Here is a 24242-nt window from a genome sequence, read left to right on the forward strand (position 1 = left end):
AGTTTAAAGCTTGGGCTAATACCAGAGTGTGTTTCTAAAGCAGCTGCCTGCAGTCATATCAGATCACGCTAAGATCTCCTCGTCTCTAACAAGCCTCTGCAGGGCCCGGCTGAATCACCACTGCACCGTGGAGTATGGCGGGAGCAGGGGTGCGTGGCACCTTTCTGTAGAGGGGGCATTGATTTCGGCATCAGAGGGGACTACCGCTGAACACCAAATGAGGCATGAAGCAGGCATTTTCAACATCTTTTGGGGCTCTTACAGAAATCCTGGCACTTTTGGCAGTGTAGGCTGTTAGTCCCGATTTCCCACTGTCACCCAAAGCGGGGAACAGTGGTTGACCCACCCAAAAGCCCTGCCTGTGGGCGCAGGGTGTCATGGTATGGGCTAGGTTCATGGGGCTCAGGCTCCGGTGAGGGCTCAGCACAGCAAGCGCAGCCAGGCAGGGTCCCACATGACACAGGATCCAAAAGCCTCCGCGAAGGCTCACAGGTGGTACCCAGGGTTTGGATGACGGTCCTCTGCTGATGCAGGTTAAAACACTTCCTGGGGCTCCCTACCCCGTCTGCCTCGCACCAAAGACAAAGGCAAATTCCCCACTAGCTTCAGAAGAAGCAGGATCGTCTCCCCAGCTCCCAAAAACACCCAGGCAGAATATTCACTGCACTGCAAAATCTAGAATGACCATGTAATGACTCTGTCTGAGCCTGCCACCTTCAGCTTACAACGTTTTTTAGCAGCAAATTTAAGCATGTATTTGAGCATATTTTATGATATGGTTGACTGTGGTGTAAATAGTGATGCATCAGAGGAACTCTGAGGAATAAATCACAAGTTTCTGTACTCTCTCTTTCTATAAATACCCACTTTTCCTCTAATGCCCAAGAAGACTGCAACACAGATTTATTACTTACCTCCAGGCAAATTTGCTCTGAAATTACAATTCAGTAATAGAAGACTGACCCCAAAAAACTGTTAGTAAAATATTGTGTGTGTACTTGGGCATGTAGTTAGGATTGTTAATATCAATTAATTCTGCTCACAGAGGAGGACTTGTTTTAAAACAACTTCATTTTTCTTCTGCATACATGTAATTACACAGCTGTAACTAATAGCCATAGCAAAGCAATCTGCCATCTAAACAACTAGCATTATTCTTCAAAGTATTACTTGTGCTTTTCTTGTATTTTCTCAGTATAAGAGGTGATTAGTAGATATGATTAAATGTATATATCAAGCCTTTTAGCGAAGTACCAAGCCCTGCTTTTCGGCTCCATTTTTAATGGTATATAGCAGTTTTTTGGACACAACAACTGTTTTACTCTGCAATGCTGATATCCGTCTCCCCATATAGAATAAGATAATATTTATTTCTGCAGGATTTTACCAATACCACCCTTTTCTAAATGCACGTTATCACTGGTATTCATTTCTTTTATCTTTGTGTAAACCATGTGCTCTATCACATTTGCCATTTTGTTTGGGTGACATTCCCATCAATCAACCAATTGCCTGTGCATGCACACAACAGAGACTACGAAAATTTACCAAAAATTTCATTACGCTTCATAGCAGTCACTGGGGAAAAAAAAAAACCTTTAGCATGAGAGGAAATTTCAGCTATGAAGAATCCCAAGCCTAATACAGACAAAATACATGTTTTGTCTGGCTGAATTTCACAGGGTTCAGCACTTTTTAATTTAGTATTTATAGAACGACAGCACACAGAATAAATGTCAGCAAAACATATAGGTAACACTTGCCAGCCACCTATTATAACAGGAATTCCTCAGGCACCAGCCTGGGTTTAGCTTCACGAACAGATAACCTCGACGCTTTCGAAAAGTAAATCTCACTCTCCGGCAAGACTGGCAAAGCACTCCAGGTGCACGGCTTTAAGCACTGCAAAGGTTTGTATACTTGCCCATTCTCCCAGGCAGCTGAAGCAAGGGGAAATACTCAATACTCACACATGCAGAGGAGGAATGGGAGATGGTTCGTAATGGTAGCGTCCCTCATGATGTCTCGCATCAATTGGTACAGGAGGATGGAATGCTGGAAAGAGGTGAGGCGGATCTGAAAAAACAAGCAAGGTTCCCGGACCTGAGTATCTCCAACGAATCTTTAAAAACAACATTCATAAAGACGGAACAGATACTGAAAAGCATGTGTCAACAGTGCTATGACTTACGGGTCACATTCTCCTTCCCTGCTGCAGTCAGTCAGGTCTGTCTGAGAGGAGACTTTGGCCCACAGTGTTTGCATGAATATGTATTTACTAATTTTAATATTCTCTTTCATAGCTTAAATGGAAAGGGACGTAAAGAAGTCTTTAATAAATAATTATGTGCCCATATGTGAAGTGTCAGATCAAAAGGACCATCAAGCCTTTCACATAAGCATTCCTGATTTATTTATTTTTTATTAAAACAAGAAAAAAAATCATCTCAGGACAAAAAGCCTAAGCAGAGAATACAATACAATTAAAAAAAGTGTATCCTCAGAGATGTACACACAATCCTACAACGGAAAGCAAAACTGAAGCAGCATGCTGAGTAATGACTATCTGGAGTAAATCAGACAATGGAGTTAAAAGGGAAATGCAATTGGGAAAGGCCATACTGGAAATGCTTAACTGTGTCACACTAATGGCCACATCAGAAGGAATGTGCCTGAGGACAGGGGGACTCATTTCATAGACCGCTCTTAGAAAGGAAGGGTGCTTTCTTTGTCCCCACAGCTGGAGACTGGAGGACCCACGGCTGCAGTAAGCTCCCCTGCCCCGTCTCCTCCAAGGCTTTTGCAGGGTGGGGGGTTTTGCAGCTGCCAGGGCTCCTGTTCCCCCGCTGTTTCCAGAGAACCTCGGTGACAAGGCTGACAAAAGGGGGAATGCGCCCCCACCGCCTCCACGGGCTTTGCCCTGAGGGACCAAGCGCAAGCCGGTCCCACAGCTCCCCACCACTTCTGCAGCAGGATTGCCTCCCAGCTTTGGAGGACACAATGCACACGGACCACAGCTCTCCGCACCAGCACACTGGTGCGATTTGTGTGCTTAAAGGTTATTGCCAACCGTGCTGCTCACTGCCGCCTCCCAAATACTCAAAATTCAAACGAGATGCTGAGCATCTCTAGTGGCATGAAACAAACCAATCCTGCCCAATTATTACCCAGTTGCCACTTTGGATGAAGTCATGTGTTTATCCAACACCAAAAGCAGAGAAGCACAGACATTAGGTCATGTCATGAATTTACTAAAATGCTTCTAGAAAGAAAGAAAACTTTAATTATGCACTGGCAGTAAACCTAAGCCTATTTCGGTTTTGCCTGCTGACTCTTGAAGGTATCGTCTCTTTTTATTTCCTGCCTTTCCTATTCAGCAAAATGTAATCCTCCTCTTAGATTACATTATCTGTGAAACCAGTTCCCTCATGCCAACTAGAGATGGTTTAAAAAAAAAAAAAGGATTTTTCCCCTTGGTGTTTGTCAAAAGTTGGGTTGGTTTATTACTATGTTTTGAAGCGGGAGAAAGAACTAGAGGAACAAACCTCATGGCCCTGAGAGAGTAAATGGAGGGGACGAAGGGGAAAACGCATAAATTCTGAGGAAATATTCCCAGTATTTCAGTAAAATCTGGAAAAATCTGACACGGCCTGTCCAGCTTCATGGCTTGATTTTGTGAAACATCACCAGCATGTGATCAGCCACAGCACATTTCTGCCATTTACTGACTCAGGGCTTAGGCACCGTAAATGAAAAATAATTGTGGCTTACTACTGGGAGCTGGGAGCTCAAACTCACGGCAGCCAATTCCGGTTCTGCTGCACCAACTAGACCTTGGCAAGCAATCTGTTACAAGCTGCACCCCCTATGCTGAGCACTCCTGGGCTTCAGCAGGAGTAAAGGTGGGTCACAGATGACCAGGTATCCCTGTGAACACACTGTCATCGTCTGAGTGGAGGATGCTTGCTGCCACTGCCTGAAACACATTCCTCACCAGCCGCCAAGGTGGAGAAGGGGAAAAGGGGCATGAGAAGTGTGTTTTAGCACATCTCCCTGCCTGCAGTCCCAATATTTATGTAGCGAAACACCATTTAACCCTCCTGAATGCTATCATCTATCTTCCCCTATCTGGGAAATGGAAAATGAGTATTAAATGACCCAAAAAGGCTATTCCCCTTTGTGGGGCCTATGCAGCACAGAGCACCAACAAGTTGTATTTAACACATGGGATATAAATCTCCAAGAACACCTTTTTGAGTCCTCTCACATTAAGCTCCTTTGTATATCTTGGTTGCATCTTGTTTGCAGTTTCCATCTGGGAAACAGCCGTACTCCATCACGGCACAGGGAGCTGTCTCTGTCAGCCCTGCGCCGACCAGAGCAGAGCTGCATATCAAAACCCAACATAATTATCCATCTCACAGTTTATTATTTACACATGAGCAATACAGCTGGTGAACATCATAACTCAAGTGTATGTGTAATAAGTTACTACACTGTAGCCATCTCCTGTTGCAACCCTTAAGAAAAACCACATGATGACTTTTTGCAAAGTCAGGCTAAAACTGCTGAAGCAGAATAAAGTGCCACTAAACCTGGCTACCTCCTATTTATCATATAATTTCCTGACTGATGGTTCCACAAACCAGCTGCTAAGTGCTGTGTACTCTACTGTCAGTAGACTAACATGCTAAATGGGAGACAGGAAGAATAATGTGCAGAACTAGTGGAGTCAATTTTACGGAGGGAATTCAAATTCTGCTGTGTTTGGGTCAGCCCTCAGCGCAGAGGTAGGCAGTAAATTCTACATGCTTGGGGGTCCAAAACCACTCCACTTTGAAAAGCATTGAATATTTATATGGAAAGACTCTTAGATCAAACAGAGACCTGCCAAAGCACCCATCGTCCAGGGCTTCACTTGGAATTCACTTGAAACTCCATAAAATGTAATCGGTTGACATGTATTTATATGGAAATACATAGTAAGAAGTTTGCAAAGCAGTAACTCGGGCTGTAGCCAGTTTCACATTGCTTTTTCATATCCCACCCAGTAACTATTTCATTAAAGGCACCATCAGAATATTACAGGCGCATTCTGCCACTATTATTTATGCTGTAGCTGAGTAAAGAACAAATGAGACTACTCACAGGCTAGAATTTAATCTGGACCTACCTGACTCCTGGCTGTTTGTGAGAAATGCTCTACCTATCTAGAAAACCAGGGGGCAACTTAGTGTAAAAGACAGGATACCTGCTCTGACTATAATGACATTTCCACATTTCTCATTTAAAGTGTGAGGAACAAAACTCTTACCCTTAGCAAAGAGGAACTCCTCTCACCAAAACAAATTGACAAAACCTAACTTCCTATTCTGCTAGGGAAATTATTTATTACCATTTGCAACTTCTTAAAAATTCTGGCAGAGATGCAAACTACCACAGCATATGCCAGGCAGTTTTCTTACAGACATCCAAAGGCAACCGTGAATTCCTGGATGAATCCTTCAATTACATCCTTGCAGAGACTCCCTTGACATAAGCACACAGTACAGGAGTCGAGATGGACAGATGCTGCCTGTGTATCTGGAGCCCTCAGCTCCAGTTCAGCAGAAGTATCTGATTCTGTGCTTAAATTTCACTATTTTCAAGAACTTGTAAGGACATGCCAAGGCACTGGAAATACACTTAAACACAGTCCTCACGCATTGCTGAATTTGGTAGCTGTTGCCTTCTTCTGAACTCTCTGCTGCTTACTACTGTAAGCTTCCTTTGGATGCTCTCCTGTCTCCTGCATAGCTAACAGGGTCTCCTCAAAACAAAATGGGAGATAAACTGCCTGAAATGCTACAAACTCATCAATTTTAGCACTGTGAGATTTTCTGGAAAATATGTCAATTTATGCTGACTTTTTGTTGTGTAAAACGTGCCTTTTTATTTCTTCTTCAAGAATCTTTCTTGCCTTCTTAAAGAAAGTGAATAGGATCATCTCTCTCAAATTATAATCACTCCCATACAGGAAAAAAGAAGAGACCTACGCTTGTTCTCTGAAGGTCGGCAACCTATGGCTCTGCTGCAGCATCAAGAGAAAGAAACTGGGAGAAATGACAGGTATGGTCCTTGCTACTGAACAGCAAACCTGAACTGAGGTCTGATGAGATGTAGCATGCAGCAGCAATTCACTGCAAGACTTGGTGAAAAGGTAGACGATGCCAGCTGGCTCAAAGGTGCTGTGCAACACCTTGAGACAACGGCAAAGAGGTTAGGCTGCTCTGAAGCCCGCAAGTTTTCTGTAGACTCTGTAGTCTCCCAAATAAGCCTTACTCAGTTAGGGGATCGCTACATTTGGAAGGTTCGGCTGCGGTGGTAAGGCTAGTAAAACACTCTGCCCTCAGCTAACCAATTCGCTCAAGCACCTTGTGATTCCTGTCAAACCCTTGAGGAAGACGGCTGCTGAAATGACAGGCTGCATTTTTCAACACGTCAAGAAAACATTTGCTACTGTAGAAAACGCCTGCATCGGCTTGAACGCGCCCAGTGTGGCCACGATGCCTGCACCTGTGTCATGCGATCAGGGCCAAGCAAACACAGGACTCAAGCCCACCACAGGAAGCCCTCATTATGTTTTAGTAGATTTGTCCTCAGAATGATCAGCTCACCAAATTAAATGTCAGAACTGAGCCAGGTGCAAAACTCTATCTCAGATATAACTTCATTTGAGGTGCAATCTCCTTCCCGCTTAAATTCATTATGGGCTTCATGCTGAACTCGGTGGTACCAGGCTTTCACACCAGATGTAACAGAAACAGTATCAGGCAAAATATAGCCTCCCCACTAATGTCTTTTCAATACGCAGAACAGTTTTGAAGAGTTTGCCAGCAAATTTCTATACTTCCTTTGGTTCATAAGCTGATCACCAGATGGGAATTTTCTAATATTCAGGTTTGCAGAGTCCCTAAGGGCACCACTGTTTCTTCATGTACATTCGCTTCAACTGATCTGAACATAATGGTATTGCCAGGTTTTATGGCAAGAATTAGGTTCTTTTTTGCCAAGCAAAGATCTTATTTTGGATTCATGTTTAATTACAGCCTGCATTAGGGCTCAATAAGAACACATGTTGTCTTTGGGGGGTTTTTTAGTTCTCTTTCAAAAAGGGGTGAGTTATGTTCTCTACGTATGCTTATACAGAGGCTTTAATCAAGAAAAAAATGACTGAGCCATAGCCACACGTTAATGCATGCACTTAACTTCATGCACTTTGAAGAGTCTCCCTACGGTGACTGGGGTTGCTGCTTCAGCGTGGCTGGTTGCCATCTGAAGCACTGCTTATTTGCAGGCTGATCCACAGATGTGCTACAGACAGTTATCTCAGGAGGCTTTTCTCTGTGTGTGTGTGTCTGTGTGTGTGCGCAGGCACGTGCACACTTTCAATGTGGCAACCGTCGTGTTGGCATGGACACAACTGCTCACTACCTGGACTTCACAGAGAAGGAGATTTTAAGTAGGAAAAAGAAAAAGCCATGGCAAAACCGAAAAAAAAAGCAAATAAATGGATAAAGCCAAGAAATCGACAGAGGGAGAGTGAGAAAAAAAAAATTTAATTGGTAAGTCCTCTCCATTTCAGTAACACTAAATGTTCACTGTGATAACATACAGTAGATATAACACTTTCAGAGAAAAACACAATTTTCAATCAGATCACATCCCTTCCATGTGTCTGTGTGTATTAATGATGATCATGCTTCCCCTTCCCTACCCTCTGCTTATGCTTGCACAGCCTATACATTAATCTTAAAAATAAACCACAGGAGTTCCAGGCCAAACCTCACAAACTAGAGCACAGCTCCAGCTCTGTGCCTCTTGTTATGGCTCAAAAATAATTTCTGCCTTTGCAAAAACGAAAATTAAGACTTCGGGGCATCTTAGATCCCTGCCATCCATTTTACCACTTTTTAGTTTGTAAACTTAAACACCTTGTGCGAACATGTTTTATTGTTTTTAGTAGTTCCACAACAACCATCATGCCAAACACATGAAGGAGGAGCAGTTTTCGGTGTCCTGGAAGAAAAGTGGCTGGAAATTATTTCATCAGCTGGCACTGAGAAGTCTTTAACATGCCAGATTTGCTGCAGGTATTGGCTAAAACTGCTGGATTGATTTCAGTTTGAACGCTTTATTATTCCTCCCAGTCACTGCAACTCTGCTGTCTGAGAAGCAGGACTGCCTTCTGGAATACTAACTAAACTTCCTCAAGTCCATTCAACTGACTCCAATCCTCCCTGCCATTTGCCCATCCAAAAAAGAAAAAGAAAAAAAAAGTAGTAAGAGACAGACTTGCCAGGTAATAAATATATTGCATGTACAAAATACCTTGGACTGAAGAGCCTCAAATTCTTTAAGAACATAATTTGTGATTCATCACAGCCCAGTGACTTACAAATGACTGTTTTTACTGGGATGGACTCACCAGTAAGCGAAGGAAGGACTCCCTGTGCTGCCCTGATTATGCAGTCATGAACTTGCCTGGTGAGCAGAGTGGGCACAGCACAGCCGCCCCACAGACCCCCCAGGACACACATTTTCGGAGGAGAAAAGCCAAGGCACTCCACCAACACAGTTTGCCCAAGAACAAACAACAAACTGGTGGAAATGCACCAGGAATATCCCACCTCCATAGCTTCTTCCACCCAAACAACACTGGCTGCTTCATCCTATAAGCAACCTTAGAAAACCCTCATGAACATGAGCAACAGTTGCATACAGCCAGCATCTGTACATTGGCCCATGCTTTCAGGAAAAGATGATGATGACGAGACATTTTAGCCTCATCACCATGTTACTTGGAGGGAAAACTGTTTCATCTAACACAGCTGGCTCTTGGTAAGGCACAGCTCATCTTTTTCATAATCTCTGGATCCCACGCAGCATTTCTTAACAAACTTAATAATGTGGTCTCCGCAAGAAAATGACAAATTGTCCTCTGCCAGGAAGCTGACAAAAGAAATCCCTCCCTCCGCTACCTCCGATGGACTCTGCAGTGAAAAAATAATTCAGCTTCTGCCTTGCAACACGCTTGCTGTTTTGCTGTTGCTCCCCCTAACTTCTCGTGCCACCATGCACCAGTGCATCCTCCACCGCTTAAAAATCCCCCCCCTCAGGAATTATGGAAAACAAAACAAGCATCCATGTTTAACTCTCAACAACCCCAGACAAGTGGTTTCACCCAGCTGCTCTGGAATGCTTCCCACCTTTGATTACACATGCATATGAAGGATCACATCCTCAGCGTTTCCTCCTCTACAAGCAGCAAGTAACTGGATGCACAACCACAATATATACACAAATAATCTGTACCTATGTATGTGTGCATACCCATTTCTGTAACACACAGCGAATTCCAGTGGTTGAAGGTGAGCTACAAAGTGGAAACTAAGCAACGAAAAGATAATAAAAGAAATAAATCCTGATCCACACTGAAGAGAACTAAAGGAGAAATTTCACAGCAAGACGCTCAACTCCAAACCACTCCTAAGCAGAGGTTTAACGTGGGATTCCTGACCACTGGAAACAAGGAGCTGCCACACAACAGCTTGATTATTCCCCACAGCTCAACACAGCTCAAGGAAAGCATCGAATGCCCTGCTATCAGCTGCACGCTTTAACTCCGCAATGACAAATATCTGTAAGTTGCAAAGGTAAGTGTGGCTAAGGAGATATAACACAAAGCTAGAAACTAGAAAATAATCTAGAAATATCCTTGTATTGCTGCTGATTTGATGTGGGAACAAATAAAGTCAGGTAATTCAACAAGCTTTGGTGACATTCTTAGAAGTTTATAAAGCAGCAGCGTGAGTCAGTCTGCAAACGTTATTTGTTTAAATGACGCTTTGGAGGCTTGTGTGCTCTTCTGTGTACCAGAATCAAGTTTAAAAGCTATTTGAAAGGCCAAACCTTGAACAGTTGGGTATCAGTATAGCATGATGAAAATCACTGTAGCTAAACAGATTTCCAGCAGCTGAAGGTCTGGACCACAGGGTGAAAGACTTGGAAATAGGTTATACTTAGCAGCTTTGATGAGTAATTTATGGCATGATAGGAATTAGAGAAGGGAAAGTATAATTAGATCAATTGTGTCTATTTTTAGATATTAAAATAGTTCAGATTCTATGGGATGCACAATCAGATGAACACTCATTGAGATTTCTTTTTCCCTGCTGTTCAACCTGATTTTTTAAAATTTCATCCAAATATTCATAATTATTTAGCTTCTCTCTGTACCATCCTTAGCAGTTACTCTCCTTCTGTGGTGTTTACACTCTTCAAGCTCTTGCAGATGAGCAGATAGTTATCATCACATGTGCTGTCAGGCCACTCGATAATATACATTTATTGCATCCTTTAATCTCTATGTCCATACTCTAAATTAATCACAGTCACTTGTTTTTGCTGCCTGGGTTTCTTCTAGCTTGGGAGAGATATATAGTTGTCACCCCTGCACTCTTAGGCATCAGGTTTTCAGGTAGGCTGACGTGACACTGTTTAGGAGAAGGCAGCCTTAGAAATTTATTATACAAATAACCTATTTCTGCAAATTTTTCTTTCCAGCAGGGGTATGTGTTTCTTATACACAGTCTCAAATACCCTTACCTTTCATTTTCCCACTATGAGGCAGTGCCTTGCCTTCATCATGTGGCAGCGACCTACCCTACCATTTCTAGGGGACTGCTGGTGAAACGGGCACTGCTCAAGTCAAGTTGAGGCAACACAAACTGGCTCTTGGTTATTACTTCTTGACATTTCTAAATACTTGACTTTAAGCTGTTTTCTTCCTCCTTGTTCCCTTGTCCTCCCTCAGCTTCTTAGACAGTTTCTCCCCTATATTTCATTTTTATGCTGGGTACTTTTTGTTTCAGATCATTACTGAAGATGGAAAGTACGGCGAGTTCCCTTAATTTGCCATATTGACATTTATCCTAAGTGCTCATTCAGCCTATTTTTGAGAATGTCATATTGTCGATATTCCAGTCAATCTGAGTTGTTTTTTTCAAGCCAAGCTTTGAGGCAAGTATTTTTAATGAAAAGGGCCATAGTCAAATTATGTCACTTCCCTGTGCCTTAGTCTGGTCACTGTTAACACGGAGATATCCTTTCTGAGACACTCTGACCCTTTTTAGTGAAAAGTTCCAATGAAGAGCTAGAATAACAGTATTTTATCCACTACCCATTATTTCTTCAATTCCTCAGAAAGAGTGGTTCAATTGCCCAAAACTGCTCATTCTTTATGAATCTCTCTTGGGTTTTGCTCATGATCTTTTTTTAAGTTTGTTTTTCTTTACAGAAAACTACTTCTTTGTTTCCTATTACTCAGAGGGTGAGAGTATCAGCTTTAGATATAACCACGCTTTTTGCTGGGTTTTTAGGATTATTGTTAGGATCCCCCCATTTCCTCTTCCCCACCAAAGGGCTTTTTTCTCTACAGCATATGGGAAGTTCCTCACAAAGTCATATCAACACCTTCACCCCCTCTCTTGCTCTCTGTAGACATAATGGCAGGATCTGGCTTACGCTTCTCTTGCTTTGGGAACTAAGTGCTGCTTACCAAAAGCGGCCAAGCCTTTACATCACCCACTTACAGCTAGTACCACCGCTGAGAAGTGGGATGAAGGGCATGTATGTCTGAGCGTACTTGTTTAAAAACACAAACCAAAAAATCAGAGTCGACAACCTCAGCTTAATTAATGCTCTTAACGTTAATGAGAGAAAAAGAAAAATGGAAGAACGGAGACGTGAACAGGCAGAAGCATACAAATGCAGTAGCAAGCAAAGCAGCCCATGGCATTACCAAAGATTTTACTGCATAGCAACAGCACAAAAGCAAACTCTTCAGGGCAGTTTCCACCTTTACATCATCTGTCTACAGTGCTTACCGCAATAGGGCCCCAGTCTCTGACTGAGCTTTTTAGCACTACCGTGGTCATGACAGCATCGCTTTCTCCAGCCTCCAGTCCAGGCAGACCAGAGAAAAAGTTACATTACCTGCCTATGCACAGCCATGTTCTTCAGCTTGGTGATTAAGGGACAAGATGGGAAAAAATGTAGAATTAGGTGGAGCACAACCCCACAAATATGACAGAAGTGGGAAAGAACCGTTCTTCTGCATCCCTCGGTGGGTAAGGGAGCACTGAACAGGAGGCCACTGCTTTTCATTCCTCTCTTTACATCCTAGAAGAGAAGCCAAGGGTGCTATGAGGAGACAAGAGGAGCCAGAAGAGGGGAAAGATGGCCAAATGTGGATGAGGTGCACAGACCACCGTTCCCTGCCACATGGCCAACTGCCACAGGAGGCTAAGGACACCGAAAGTTTAAATGGCCTCAAGGAGAAAGTCACAGAAGAGAAATGCAGTAGGGCCCAAATGTGTAGAAACCACTTATGGCCCAGGAAATTCCTGGACTGCAAATTTTGGGAAGTTGGGAGAGTTCTTGGGGGCAAAAGGAGAGGATAATCACCTGTTGTGTTCTTAGATTAACCCCTGGGCATCTGCTTTTAGTCACTGCTTGGAAAGGATATCAGGCTAGACGGACCTATGGTGTGGGCCAGTATGGCCCCTCATGCTCTGCGTGTTCCTGGCATGTTCCCCAAGGCCAAGATGGCTGCAAACCCCTTCCCCTGACACTCAGCCAGCACATCACCAAGAGCAGTGCCTGAGCTGCGGGACTTCAGCCCATACAGCTCTGCAGCACAAGCATGTAGACTTCGTTAGCCTGTAAAAGCCCATCTTTCAGCTGTATGCTTGTACAACATGCTGCACAAAAGAGGGCTTTGGTCAAGCACATGGTGGTAATAAAAATAACTTAAGATGTCTGTCCCCTGCCCACCGAGTCGCAATCCTCCCTTCTGCATTTCTGTGCGGAGTTCAGATGCAATCTGGCTATAGGAAAACAGGGGACTTCACGGGGGACTTCATTTACCCTCCAGCAGAAGAAGAGGGGACAGCTCTCCTCAGTTCCACCCTCTGGCAATCTTGGAGCTTTTCCAACACATTAAGCATCAGTTTCCCGCTTGTGAAGTGTTTGATGCTCTACTAGATGCAGTGGCACTCGGAGAGGTATAGTAACCCTCCATATGGAAAAGCTGTTTGACACAAAGGTTGGAGGTCAAAAGTTTAAATGTTTGTCACAGAGACGACAGCAGTCCTTTTCTGGTCAATAACATCAAAGGATTTGCCAGCTCTTAATGCTACTATTGTCACTTGTTTGGATCCTATTGAAATTCTAGCATATTTATTGCACTCCAGGAGCATAAGGACTTTTTGTTTGTTTTAATCTCTATGCTGAACCAAAGGAGTCTGAAGTGTTGTGACTCCCCTTGCTCCTGAGGAGAATGTGCAGGGAAACAATGCCAGAGGATGCGGCATTGTAGTCCCAACCAACTTGGCGCTTTCTTCCCCACCAAAAAATATAAATTATGGATGGAAACATATGGTCTCTATTGGGCAGGGCTGGAAATCTCTGCTCCTGAACTCCCCACATGACCGGTTTTAATTGTTTTGTGCTATGGCAGGGGGTGAAAAGCGCTCCCCACCATCAAAATCTCTGTTTTGCCAGTCATTGTTGAGAAACATTGTGCCACAGCTGACTAATGCTCCCATTAGGCACAACTGTAGCACAGCCGGGAACAGCAGTGAGGTTCTCCGAGACGAATTGTAATGCCATAACCACAAAGAGTATCACTTCTCCCAGCCCTCCTTCGCTCTCTGAACTTCTGCTTGTGGTTAGGCAGAAACTTATTACCAGAGCTCTGCAGTGCATGTTCCAAGCATTGTATCAGCCATCGATACCTCGTGCCTTGCCAGGAGCAGGATCCAAGTTCATTTGTTACTACCTTCCTCAGATTCCTGTTCCCCTCTCCACAATGAGGATTAGCAGTTTAAGTTATGTTGCTGACCTCCATCTGGCTAGGCAGAAACAGATGTCTGCGTACTCGGGCATGATCTTATTTCAAAGTGGGGACTCTGGGTTACTAATGACGTTATAAAGGCAATAGCATATGTTGGCTCTCAACAGTTCATTGTCTAATTGGGATGGTTTTAATCAAATATGAATGTACCCAAGTTTTCGCAGCTAATGAATAAATCCCCTTTTTAAATAACGACAGTAATTTTGAGCTCTCCATCGAGGCAGCATCCCGAGGAATGCCTACATGAGCAGCAGTCATCACCGAAGGTCCGTAAGAGGCTGCAGCAACATCCACCACAGCCCAGTTCGTTATTTAAACAGCTCCTAACTGCCCTTCCCAGAGGTAAGCTGCAGCCAAATTGTTTTCCTTCACTTCTCAAACCAGATATGCATGGCTTATTTGAACAGCCGAAAGTTTACTTTAGTCTCTGTTTAAATACCTTCTACCACATATTTCAAACAAACAGTTCACTTCATTAGAAAGGCAAACAGTGTAGCCGCAGAATACGAGCACTTGAGGAGAACCACGCCGGGCAGAGAAATCCTCTGCCCCTGTGTAAACACCGCCTGCTCTGCAGCTCCGGGCAGCATCCGCCTGCAACGCCACTTCAAAAGCCTTTTCACAAATACTTCACACATCTATTTGTAAGTAAATGATAACCCTGAAGAGATTATCTGCAGGGCTGAGAGCCCCGATGACTATCACTACCGCTGCACAAGCAAAGAAAGAAAAACCAAAACGTTCGCTGCCAGCCCTGGGTGAATTATGAAACTATAATAAACTCGGTGGCAATCCAGTAACATCAGCTAAACCTGTTAAACTGGAAAAGCAGTGCTGCTTTGGTAGTCTGCTTTGGCGTATTTGGCTCCACAAAGGGAAGCAAGTTTTACCCTTAGCAATGGAAAAGTTACTGCACCTCCATCGTTATTTAATCGAGTCATTAAATGAGCATTAATTGGTACAACGAGAGTTGTACAAAAGAGTGAGAAAACTGCATAGCCACCAAATCACTAGATAAAGCACTAAGCTGTTTCTTTCTGGACAAAATACACATGGTGGTTCAAATGCCTCAAGAGCGCATGACATACTCTTGAATCCCAGAAACAAGTATGAAAGGAGGAGGAAGAAAAAAGACAACCAGACACGGAGAAAAGAGGAGGCGATAGAAGGCAGCCAGTGCTAGGAGACTCCTGTCCCCTGCCCTCCCCTCTGCACGCCCATGCGGCTCCTGGGGACACTCGCTGGGAGTACACCCTCAAGAGAGCAAAGCAGCTCAGAGTTTGCTGTCACTCCCTGCTATTTTTACTGCTTTGTGCCAGCTGAAACGTTTTCATCAAAATACTGGCATTTGCATGTTTGAGGGAAAGGACGTGAGGCAGCTCATTACAAGTACGGCCACTCTCACCACGTCCATCACTACCGTCGTCGTTAGAGCGATCACAGCAAGCTATCGGGTCGGCATCTCTTGGCGTCAGTCATAAAGCACAGACCCATGGTATGCCCAGAACTTTAGCATAACCATAAAAAATAAATTATCAACTATCCATATACTCTTAAATCCATTCTCAGGCAAAAAGAAACAACCAAAAATCTAAAAATCCTTCAGAAAGTTCATAAGCAGGGACTGACTGCACCTGGCTGTAGGGTGAGTGTTCACAAGCCGTGAGAGTGCTGAAGTTATTCCAACTATCATGTAAAGAGGAGAGGAAGAGGTAACATTTTTATTAGGGGGAATCCAGTATTGTCACGTATGGACATGAAGGTTAGGACACCTCAGCAACCATAACTTTAACCTTGCAGTGACTCAGAACATAATTTTCAGTTATTTTCATTCTCAGGGTGAAACTAAGTCCCACTAAGTCAATGACTGTTTTATCATTAATTTTAGTGGAGTCAGCGTAGCCAGCTCTTGTGATTTTATCATGAGTCTTATTCTTCTTTTCAGTGGGTTTCTTTTTTTTTAAAGCTCCAGTCTTTTCAGTCATGTCACTAAGTAAGAATCTCAGCTTTCATTTAAAAAAAAAAAAAAAACCAGAACCCAAAAAACCAACCAAAAAACCGACACGTATGTTTCCAGCTGTTATGGTTGCAAAGAAAAGCTGGAAAATGAGAAACTCCAAGGTTTCATAACCCGTGAGCAAATAAAAAGATCCAACAAAAACACACATGAGCAGGTATGTAGGTACAGGATCTTTCAATAGGTATGTTTTGCATGCTCACATACACAAAGTTATTATTTTGAACACCTAGGTACTTGGGGATGGCAGGACAGTCCATCTGTGTTACAGATGGTATCTGTTGGCATTAAAATCTGTGGGTTTTAACTGTGATCATCTTTAAAATTGTTTGCACAGGTTTTGGTCCATACCAGAATTGCACATCATATATCAATGATCTTTTTATTTGACTACATAGATGCTTCCTGTACAAAGGGTATTTTTTGTCCTCTCTATTAAGAGCTGAGGATTCTTGTACGTTCTGCTTTAAGACTATAACCTGGGTTTATGAGGCTTGTTTACTAAAAAGACGTGAGGTAGAAAGATCCTTTCTGAGCATTTCAGTGGAAAGGCTGAATTTAGGTTTAAAGTGGAAATAAAAACCCCTAAGTTTCAGCATGAACTACAGAAAATAACAGTCTTATCCAGCTCTTTGAGAGGCTATGATAATACAAGCAATAAATTTACTATTATTATTACAACTGATAACACAAGCTGAGCTAATGGAACGAAAATATCTTCTAAACCAGTTCTTGGAGAGCTGATAATATTAACCTTTAGGTGCCAGGAGTTGGGGATTTCCCAGCGTACCAAGCTGGTTGACTTACTGAAACTAAAAATAGGAATCTAAACCCTGCTGTTCTTGTGGGTTATGTACAAACACTATGATTTTTTTCAAGCAACCCTGATCCATTCAGAAGGGTTAAAAAAAAAATCCATTTCTTTCAAGATGTTTATGGCCTGAGGCTTTTCTAATACAAAAAGGGGAAAAACAATTTATTTTTTATTATGCCATTCCCCAGTCTTCAACTTGAAACAGACCACTTCTGTAGAAGTTTTTTTACAACATTCCAGCAAGTCCTCTGTTGCAGTTTTTTGTTCCCTAGCACATTCAACTACTAGCTGAAATTTGCCTGGCCATTCGCCTTAAAGCATCTTTGGTTAGAATAACTGTAAGCTGAACAAGACTTAACAGACAACAACATTGTCTATTCCTTTATTGCACACTATTATTTCATAATAGCAAAATAAGAATAATTTGCATGTACAAGTCCCAGTTCTACCTTCTGTTTGATCACCCGAATCAAGGAGGAGATGCACCAGCCTGCCCTGGTATTTAAAAGACACCTCCTAGATTTTATTTCTCAGACTGATCTCACTCAGCTTCTGCAAGAAGTTATACCTACCCAAAGAGCACATGGTTTTGTTGGGTTGGTGGTTCAAGGTGTCAGAGTTCATCTAAGCTTCATTTCAGGCACCAGCCAACAGACTACAGCTTTCCTTCCAAATCCAGTACACCCTCTTGCCACAAACGGACAAGCTTCGTGGAAGAGTCAGTTCAGAGATAAGGAAATCACGCATCCTCTGACCCACAAACAGAGAGAAGAGTCCTAGGAACACAGGAAAAGCATCATCTCATCTTTGCCTGCAAGTGTTATTTCTGCTCCCTTCTTTACTTGAGCAGTCTGCAATTTAATTTCATCTACCCATACTGCAGCAATAAAAACCTCAAACGAGCTAAAGAGAACTACTCATGTAAGCATCTTATGAATGTACTTTAAAGAGTAAAATACATAACAAGCACTCACTGAAGAAATCCAGGTTTCTGTTTTAGCTCCACGAGAGATCACCATGGCTTGTCTTTTCCAAGTGTTTAACTTGGGGTGACATCTCTTTGGAAAACATGACCTCTCACTTGATGCCCAAGCCCAGGGTCATCCTCGAGAGACTCTCAACCACGCTTGAGTTCAGCAGCCTTCTTGATAGAGGAATGTGAACAAGCGGCATCAACAATAGCCTGTGCTCCTAGATTTCTCTTGGTGACATATTCTCATTAGTCAAAATGAGATGGCAACACTTCACTGATGTTTACAATAATGGTGGCACAAGCTACCTTTCAGTGCAAAGGAAGAGCGAATAAGTGGGGCCTGTCCCTTTCTCGTGTGCAAACATGATCAAGGCTATAAAGCAGCAACAAGTATACTTAGCATTTTCTTCAGTTCAGATCTCCAGAACTTGCTGAACAGCCCCAAAAGGTTAAAGCAGGTGGGAGCTTGAAAGCTATTTTTCATAGGCCTGCAGATTCATTAGTACATCATGGGTAGAACTCGAGGGGAACCAACAACAGAGACAATCGCCAACAACAAACCTTAAACTGGGATGCAGTGAACAATCCTATGATGAGGTATGGTAGAAGCTGAGTCCAACAGAAGATGTTTCAAAAGGACTAGCAAATACCACCTTTTCCTTCACACACAAGGCTGGTCCGTTCTGGCAGAAATCTAAGGAGCTACTTCCTAAAGCACCCAGGCTATAAGCTCCATTCCAGACAGACGTGGCATGTAAATCCTCAAGACAAGAGGTATATGCCTTTCCTCCCCTCTCACCTGAAAGATTTTCAGAAGGTCAAGTGAGGCAGCAACAACCAGGACTCAATGGAGTTGAGAGTCAACACTTAAGCACCAGGCAGGCCCTCATGGGCAACTCAGGGAGGGCTGACCCATCATGCCAGGCACATGCGGGGACTTGTTGGCCAGGTGGGAAAGCGGTTTTCAAGATGAAAAGCTCCCTTTGGCTGCCTTTGCTTCTGGCGTTCATTCCTATTTGTATCTGATTACAGATTTGGCGTAGAATTTGCTTTTGGAAAAAAAAAATTCAGGGGAGAGTCTCCTTTTCAGACACAGGCTTGGAGAGAAAACAAGAGCTTCACGCTCCCTCCTCTCCCCCCTCCCAAGCTGCACATAACGGGGTGGGGGTCAGGGGGGCAGCAAACCCTCCCTAAGTAACCCCCAATTAAGTTCGTTCTTAACTGAAGCACTTGGCTCATGAGCGCATGGTGTTTCTCCTGCACATGTGAGCTCAGCAGAGAGAAATCCCTGGCTCGAAGCTGTGTGCCTTGAGCAGAGGGAAACTCCTTGTTCCCTGGCGCTGAGCTGGTGGGTGAGGAGGAGCATGAAGACCATGCTGAAATGAGAACTACATTAAGGGACGTGCATAACTCCTGATTTGCACCGATGGCCTGCTGTATGCACAATAAGATTGAAATAAGTCTGATCGAGTATGCAGTTCACTCACCTCGCTTACAGAAACCCAGCAAAGCACACAGCAGACTCCAAACATAATGACTTTTTGGGAGCCTGACGGAGGCCTGGCAGAAGAAGGACTTTAACCAACCCAAAGCAGCCTTGTCAAGTACTGTGTTGTGTATTCAGTTATTTAAGGAAAGCATTTCTGCCAGGACCAGGGACATTTGGTACACGTACGGAGCAGCCCCCTGAGGCTTTGCCTGCATGCAAGAGATGTGACCAGCACGTGCAGACATCCGAGAACGGCAAAGCTGTCCTGAGGACTGGGAGCTGCGTCTCCCATGCGTGAGCCACACAATGATCTGGTATGCTCCCACAGCCCAAAAAGGGCACGGACAGCTAAGTTGTCTCAGGGACTACCCCCTGCAGCCACAGAAAGAGGCCACGGCCTCTCTACCCTGCCCTGACAACCCTCCTCTCCCATTCCCTCACCACAGCCCCCTGCCATTGCTAGTACAGCAGGGACAGTGGAACGGGATGAGAAGTCTGGAGCTGCTGACCCCCATGAGCAAAGCCACACTTGCACTGTATCCGCCCAGTCTGGTTCACAAGGTTCCAGCAAGAGCAGAGCTGTGGTAATATAAACCCTGGCATCGCAGCTACGGTCCTGGCCTGTTTATTCAGGCAGTGGGCCCAGAGCCAGGGTAGCCTGCACGGTGCCAACCGCACTCAGCATCAGCATCCGAGCTGGTGGGACGGCGGTGGGCACAAGCACCAGCACAAGCCACACCTCTGACTGCAATGGACTCCCTGCTAACCCCCTGGCCTAAGGGTAAGTGGGAACAAGCCCAGCTGTGGCTGGCAGGGTGCTAAACTAGTGCTCCCAGGGCAGCGGTGAGCAGAGCCAGCACCTCGAGCGGGGCATGGCTGTACTAGGCACTCTTCAACATACATGGACACATTCACCCTCCTGTAGAGGCTAATACCTTACCAGCCCTTAGCAGACTGAAGGCTAAAGCAGGCCAGGGAGTTTCCAGCCCATCAAATAAAATACAGAGGTGTCTGCTGGGAAGAGCTTTTCCAGCCAATGTTCTCTAATATCCCAGTGCCTCTTCATACAGTGTTAACCCCACCATGGAAAAGAGGAAAAAAAATTATAAAAAAAAAAAAAAAAAAGACTTTGGACATGATCCAAAACCCACATTCCCAAAGCAGCTGAGAATCACTATGGGGACAATTCAGTACACACTGTTTTTCATTTGACAGCTTCAGACTCAAACCCCCAGGCACTGGCATGTTGAACTGCGCGCTTAAATCCTGCCACACTGCTCCAGCCACGGCATCTGGTATGCTGCTGCCATAACAGGTATTACTTTTGCTGCCAAACCAGCTGGGGAAAAGGTATTGGCAAAGATCTGGCGTACGGATGTGTGCAAGGGCTTCTGAACTTTTTTTTCCCCCTCACTTGCTGGCAGCAGCCTATGCCAGTACAGGCCCTTTGAAATGACAGACAAGAACACAGAGAAAGTTGAAGGAGAATCAGGAAATAAAGTAACAGCTAAAAAGAAAAAAAAATTCCCCAACAAGCCAGAGTCCGGCATAAACGCAGGTTTTAGGAAGCACGAGGAGGAGGATCTGTGTGGATAATGAGCAATACTAGGGGACCTTTGTGAGAAGGCCTCACAGAGCTCATTTGTTGCTGAATTAGGTACAAATCTGGCAGGCAGCAACCACAAAGAGTAGTAAGAAAGGAGAAGGGGAAAAGAGACCAGAACTTGGCTCAGGGATGAAGAGAGAGAGGGAAGCTGGCCTCCCGCCAGGATTTTTGTGAATGGGTGGGTGTGTAGTATCCATTTCCTCCCAGTTCCAGGGGGGAAAAAACAAGAGGGTAGGGAAATGCTTCAAGTGATATGTTATTTGGTCATGCTTCAAAAATGTGCAAATACTGTCACATAATTTGATATTTTCCTAGTATTATCGGTATTTTCTAGCAGCCCGACTTCTTCTTTCTTAACAAAGGTATTTTTTCATTGTGTGCTGAATGTATTCGACTTTTACACACTAAGTGTCTATTCATAAAAAATGCAAGCCCTTTAAGTGAAAAATTCTGAATTTATGAGTATAAAAGACTTTAATGTACCTTAACTGTCTTAAATTCTCATGCTGATTTCTGCCGAGCTAACATTTTCTTCTTCCAGCATAAAGGGACAGCAAGGGGTGTTGCAAGAGGTCTAAGAGGCAATTTCACAGGTGTTGCAACAATTACAGTTTCTCCAAATTATGTCTGAAGCATGAATATTGTACTGCATTGCTGGCAAGACAAAGACGGAAAGAAGAACATCTGATGACGAAAACAATGAACTACACACATGAAAAAAATGAGAGCTCTAATATGGTGAGGTTTGGGGTGTTGCTGTTTTTTCCCTAGCTGTATGATCAAGTCCTGTCCTTGTCTTTCATTGTTTGGATCTAGTTTTTCATTACGAATGTTTCTTAATTATAAAGCACGTGAATCGTGCGGTGGAGATATTCTAAGCTGAAATAATCATGTAACGTCGAACAGATTACAGCAATTTGAAAGTTAGCTGCAAAACAAAACAAGCAAAACTGTTCAGAATATGTCACAGAACTCAAAGGAGGGACTGAATCTAAGAGAAAGGAGTATATAGTAATTAGAGCCATGACTGAAAGAGAAGGGCCTAAAATTAGGCTCCTCAGCAGAGATTAAAGTACGCAAGTTATAGGTCTCCTAAAGTTTTATTTCCCTAAAGTCAACATGCTTAAAAGTGGGGGGGGCTGTCTGACTTCAGTAGGGGTAAATTTTCACCTCCAATTCTCAAACATATTTATTACTCAGACACTAATCAAACCCAAACTTCACCATTATTGATAGCTGATTTTCCAAACTTTCTAATACAGGTTGTTAGAAAGCGTGCTATTTTCAGTGCTCGATAAGGACTGTGAAGCTCCCAGTAAGAGATCAGAGTAAGAGAATGGCATTTATTCAGGGTGAACACCAAAAATGAAATATAACTTAGCCCTGGCCCCCCGAAATGAAGGAGTTTTAGGTTTCCCCTAACCAGCAGGGGAAAAGTTGCAGGATTGCCCTGTGGGGACCCCAGGAGCTGTTTGTTTAGTTTGTATGCCAACAGCTTCATAAAAGAGCTTCTAAATGAACGGCCCTCAGTAATCACAGGTAAAAGGGGACTTCTGCTCACCAGCCACAACCCCTAGAGTAAGCCAACCTATTTGAGACTGCTTCTGTGCCACAAAGAGCGAGCAGGGACCAGTGAAAGCAGAAACTCCGTTTGTAACTCCTCCCCAGCTCAGCTCCACTGCAGGATTTAAGTAAGACCTCGAGGCCTGCCTGTAAAAAAGAGCAGCCTCCAGCCTTGCAAACTAGTGCGTGCTTGAAAAGTGTTTTGAAGATGTAAAGAAGAGGCTGTCACTTAATAGAGCGTAAGTATTAAATAACGATAACCATTTAACATTCCTGCAGAGCCTTTTGAGTCAACAACTTGTCACCTTGGGCTTGGCTGACAGAAGTGTAGAACAGCCATGCAGAGCAAACAAAGTTCTCCTTGCATCTCTTCAATCTCTCTTTCAGGGTTTGAATTCCTTACAAACTATTTTTCTTCCAATATCCTACCTTCAAAACAGGTTATGTATTTTGGTGCTGCCCTGCCACCCTGCACGAATTCAATTTTTATTCGAGTACAGACATAGAAAGGAAAAGAGAAGAAATTCCTTTTGGCAAGATTATTTAAAAAGAAATATATGTTCAGTCCCTGATGGCTACTGATGTTTCTGGCAGAGCCTATTTTTTTGTTTTGTTTTTATATATATATTCATTATAATTATTACAGATGGATCTGGTAAGCTGTGTACCCTTAATTAGGGTATAGCATACATGTTGTCCATCATTCACCAATAAAAACATTCTTATTTTCAGTTCAGCACAAGTTCATTCAACCAGCAGGATGTCGTCTTCCATGCTGAACAGATGTATCATGGTATATTCTAAAAGGTAACATCAGTTAGTCTGGGAAGACTCCATGCTTCTGAAGTTAAATGGATGTTTTATTGAGAAAAACATCTATAAGGTAGCTGGGACTACAGATACACCTATCACTTTAGACATGTCCCTATAGACTGGTATCTCAGTGTGTCCACCAAGCTGTTCCCTACCAAACCAAAGTTTAGTGATGGTTTAACAGCGCCTTTTTTTTTTTAAATAAATCAATTCCTTATTCCTGTATCTTTTCCACAAAATTTGTTGACCTATTGGGACTGGCATGCAATATGCCTTTTACCACATTCCTATCACATCCTCTTAGTATTCCCACCTCTCTGTCTGTGTTAATACCTTTAGTTGATGTTACCGTTCTGTGCCCATCTTCACTACTTTGGGAGAATTCACATTACTCGTGTGTGTTGCTGATATATCTAATTTCTTCTGATCTTCCTACAACAGGAGGGCCAATTGCTGAGCCTTCTGCTTAGACCTCTTTCTCCTTTGCGTCAAGATGTGGCGCAGCCTTCTACAAAGCTAATTTCGCTTTGCCTGTTAATATTATGAACCTACAGCTTCTTCATATGAATTGTGTCTTGCTACTACTTGCATCAGGCCATTCCCTTTCCTATTGTCTTTTGTTGCTTATTTGTCTGCTGGACATAGACAAATATCTAGTGACATCAAGAAGTCCTTGGGATCTTCAGTGTGGCGTACTGGTTTTAACCTTGTTTTTTCACACTCCTTGGGATCTTCAGTGTGGTGTACTGGTTTTAACCTTGTTTTTTCACACCCACTTCCTCGTTCCGTCCATCGTTTCTCCCAACACTGTAGCACTGCGATCCTTGCTGGAAGCAAAGGACAGATTCTCCAAACTAACCCATGGATCAGCAATCCTCTCTGTTCTCTGGAGTTTATTGGGCAGGCATCACTTCTGCCTATTCTCCTTTGCTGCCAGGTGGGGTTTTTTTCCAAACACCCTTCCTGACAATTCCTATTGTTTCAAAGGCATCCTGGAGAACATGCATTGT

General features: G+C 43.5%; 1 protein-coding gene across 3 annotated transcripts in view; it reads right to left on the reverse strand.

Annotated features, from left to right (window-relative positions):
• The window catches only part of GLI3 (GLI family zinc finger 3), a 195946-nt gene that overhangs the window by 92238 nt on the left and 79466 nt on the right, over positions 1-24242 (reverse strand). For all 3 annotated transcript variants that reach the window (XM_009274817.1, XM_009274832.2, XM_009274825.2), the window contains one exon: positions 1971-2076. In XM_009274817.1, coding sequence (XP_009273092.1) covers positions 1971-2076 — 106 coding nt within the window. The remainder of the gene's footprint in view (positions 1-1970; positions 2077-24242) is intronic.

This window comes from Aptenodytes forsteri, unplaced genomic scaffold, assembly GCF_000699145.1.
Source record: "Aptenodytes forsteri isolate BGI_AS27 unplaced genomic scaffold, ASM69914v1 Scaffold282, whole genome shotgun sequence".
NCBI lineage: Eukaryota > Metazoa > Chordata > Aves > Sphenisciformes > Spheniscidae > Aptenodytes > Aptenodytes forsteri.